Raw genomic sequence first — 3157 nt, 5'->3', positions numbered from 1 at the left:
TAGAAATACTTTCCACCTTCAATAATATAAATTTCTTTTTTGTTGCAAATACGCCTCGCTTTTTTGTGCATGCTACAATGTTTTCCATACACCTACACGAGGGAAGACCCCTATTTATATGTGTAGTTGGTTCTTCTTCCATTTTTTATTTTTATTTTTAATGTGCAGTTGTTCACTTGTTCTTCCTTGAAATAAATTGGAAGAGGGGAGGGTCAGACATTAATACAACATGGGAAACTAGGTAAAGTTTAAATATTTGTGAGAATGCAATAAACGTTCCCATCAATATAATTACGTGGACTGAAGTTCTGGCAAAAGAAAAAATGAAGAAGAATTATAAGGAGTGAAGCACCAAATTGACTGAAACTAATGTAGACTCGTCCTAACAGCTTACATCCTAAATCTGCTTGCAAACCAACATATTCCCTTACAAAACTGATATTTTAACAGTTACACAATTTCATACATAGTTGAGTGATGCAATAAATGAATTTCATCGTATTTTGAAAAGAATATTATTAGCATGCAACATCAATCCATTAAGACAAATACGGGATTACGTTCAAGTTCAGCACCACGTTGGAACGATCAAGCTTAGGTTTCAAGGACTAATGCACGATTGCACTAGTCGATGGTAGTCCATTACGTACTTCCGATGAATGGCTTTCTAGTCCTTCGGCATAAGATTGTAACAACCTCAATAAACTTTATAGCATACAGCCATGGCAGAGAAATGTACCAGTGAATTTTCTACATACAAAGAAATAATATCTCCAATCCAGTTTCAGCCAAATGCAAACGAGTTTATGAAATGCAATTTCCCTTGCCAATCATGACACTGAAACACATCTAACAGAAGTCTTTTCCAGCCTAGCATTTTGACAAGGTCCATGCTGGTGTTTCAAGCATGAATCTAAAACACGGGAAACGATAAAAAGTCAGTTTTGGCAGACATTTCCTTCTTCGAGAGCAGAGAAGCAGGTCAATTATAAGCAACCACTAGGAAATAAAAAAAGAGATATGTAGGAGAAGTCAAGACCTATAAAGATGAATATGTATTGCTAAATCATTATGAGAGCCAGGACACACAATAGCCAAGACTCAAGACACTAGAATCTTTTGTAACTTTGTTTGTTGAAGTCCCTTCAATTGCGAAAGTTTTAATGAACAGAGAAATTATCCCGTGAAGTAGAAGTAAGGAGAAGTGTGTCATATATTCATAAAGTTCTATTGTCTAAAGCATGAAAAGAAAACCAACATTGCAGAGACATAAAGATTAACTTGTATGAGTGTATTGAGAAACTTCTATGGATTTCTACAATGTATGGGACTTGGAATTGTTCCTTCAGAGTTTTCAATTTACCAAGAACAGTAAAAGAGATAAAGGTAAATAGGATGAATAAAAAGCAGCATTTAGGGGGAAAAGAAAATCATTGCAGAACAAAATCTAAAGCCACCATTTGCAATCTTTCTATGGACAAAAACTAACTTACCTTGAATTTTCCAGCTGTGAGCAATCACAGTCTCCAAAAGCACCACTGTGCAAAATGTTCCAATCTGTCTCCTGGAAATTAAATAGGTAAAACAAATATTGTTAAAGACACTCCACAAACTTGAGATGCCTCCACTATCACTAAAAGTCACATTTTGGTCCAAAATGAATGTGTCTTGCATCTAAGAGTACCATGTAAGTGGATTATGTGAAATTGCTTAGCTTTTTCTTTTTTAATAACAGTGGTGTCCGAGCCAGCTTGCGCACCTCGATTATTCATAGGTACCGGTTAGCTCTGCCACTAAGGGTCTGTTGAGAGCGTGAGACTATGAAATGTCTTAGTTACCTCTACCGTTTCACCAATCCATCGATAATATACCACAGAATATGTTCCATTCACATGCCAAAGGGTCAGTTTTCCCCTCTCTACATTTTTCCAATCATGACAAGCCAATGTCATGCCGACCAAATACTTCACTTTCCTATCCCAAGGAAGACTGTTAGAGACGCATCCCTGTTAAACAGTACAGCATTCTCCTAAGAAAAAGGAGCTGAAAAGTAAAATCGACGAAATTGTTCTAGGGCGTACTACATACTTCCGCACAAATTTAAGTATTGGCTGGCATGAAAGCAAGGTGAAACTAGTAGTGGACATACATTTTCTCTTTGTATCACAGCACTCCTAGCTTTATATCATGAATAGCTCATCAACAAAATTCAATGGCACCGTCTGTGGATACCCTTTATTATCTTCACCAACGTATCTGAGCAGATATTTTAGATACTGAGTTTATTCTTCTTTTGTACAAGTAGGGAGAGGGGAGGAGTCAGATGCTATACAACAAAGGAAATGGGGAAACTCGGTGGAATTTAAACAGAATCATGAGAATGCAATAAACACTGTTGTCATCAAGATAAAACAGTAAATTATATGGACTGAAGCTCCGAAGAAAAGAAAAGGAATTATATGGAGTGAAGCACAACTGACAGAAACAGACGTAGGCTCTTCCTAACAGCTTACCACATCTAAATCTCCTTGCAATTAATTTAAACTGGTTATTTCCAAAACTGAAATTTTAACAGCAATAGTTGAGTGATGTAATAAGAAGATCAGAATAGGGGAAACTAGAACATTCTTAGAAAACATGGATGATCATATTATAGGAAGTCCCTCGCGTGGTAACTTGAATAGACAAATAATTTCTTTGGTCCAAGCGCCGAAACTCAATCATAACTTATATAGTGCTACTAGTCTAGAGACATCTTAACATTAAAATAAGTTAAATACCCTATAAGCTTTTATTTTTTGATGTTTCTTGTATGTGGAGTTTGCTATTTGTTTCAACAAAAGGTTGTTCGGTACCCAAACTTTAAAGAGACCTTCGGCAATGCATTCAAGTCATTGTAGTGCACCAGTCAAAGAGAATGAGATCAAAAAGGAAAGAAGAAAAATACGTTTCAACTTTCAAGTGAAAAATCCAAAAGGAAAGTCTAGAACAGTGCATAAATTTGCAACAAGCAGTTGAAGTTTCATATGAGAAGGACATGGTACTTGTTGGTGAACTACTCACTCATTATTTAGCAAAAATTCTTAAATTGAGTTAATTGTTTTTTATTTTCAGTAAATCTGGAAAAAGTTTATATTTATCAAAAGAGACAACGGAA

At 35.7% G+C, this 3157-nt stretch overlaps 1 protein-coding gene across 8 annotated transcripts; it reads right to left on the bottom strand.

The window, feature by feature from the left end:
• Positions 1-242: 242 nt before the first annotated feature.
• LOC132044034 (uncharacterized) lies at positions 243-3107 on the bottom strand. 8 transcript variants are annotated; one of them, XM_059434508.1, is made up of 4 exons: positions 2082-3067; positions 1839-2006; positions 1494-1564; positions 421-913 (listed from the first exon to the last, which is right to left on the bottom strand). In XM_059434508.1, exons 1-4 carry the CDS (start codon positions 2145-2147, stop codon positions 871-873), a joined length of 348 nt encoding a protein of 115 aa, XP_059290491.1. In that variant the 5' UTR covers positions 2148-3067; the 3' UTR covers positions 421-870. The 8 variants fall into 8 exon arrangements, 1 of the variants encoding a protein (XP_059290491.1); XR_009412013.1 differs by having other exon boundaries at positions 1685-3070; XR_009412014.1 differs by having other exon boundaries at positions 1760-3070.
• Positions 3108-3157: the final 50 nt, after the last annotated feature.

The sequence above is a fragment of the Lycium ferocissimum genome, unplaced genomic scaffold (assembly GCF_029784015.1).
Source record: "Lycium ferocissimum isolate CSIRO_LF1 unplaced genomic scaffold, AGI_CSIRO_Lferr_CH_V1 ctg3274, whole genome shotgun sequence".
Lineage (NCBI taxonomy): Eukaryota > Viridiplantae > Streptophyta > Magnoliopsida > Solanales > Solanaceae > Lycium > Lycium ferocissimum.
The sequence above is the reverse complement of the archived record's forward strand: the minus strand, read 5'-3'. Positions and strand labels throughout refer to the sequence as shown.

Coding starts and splice junctions, on each gene's coding strand:
- LOC132044034 (XM_059434508.1), bottom strand. CDS start 2,147: ATGTCCACTACTAGTTTCACCTTGCTTTCATGCCAGCCAATACTTAAA. Junction 2,007..2,081: donor AATTTGTGCGGAAGTATGTA/GTACGCCCTAGA, acceptor ACTGTTTAACAG/GGATGCGTCTCTAACAGTCT. Junction 914..1,493: donor TCACAGCTGGAAAATTCAAG/GTAAGTTAGTTT, acceptor CCCGTGTTTTAG/ATTCATGCTTGAAACACCAG.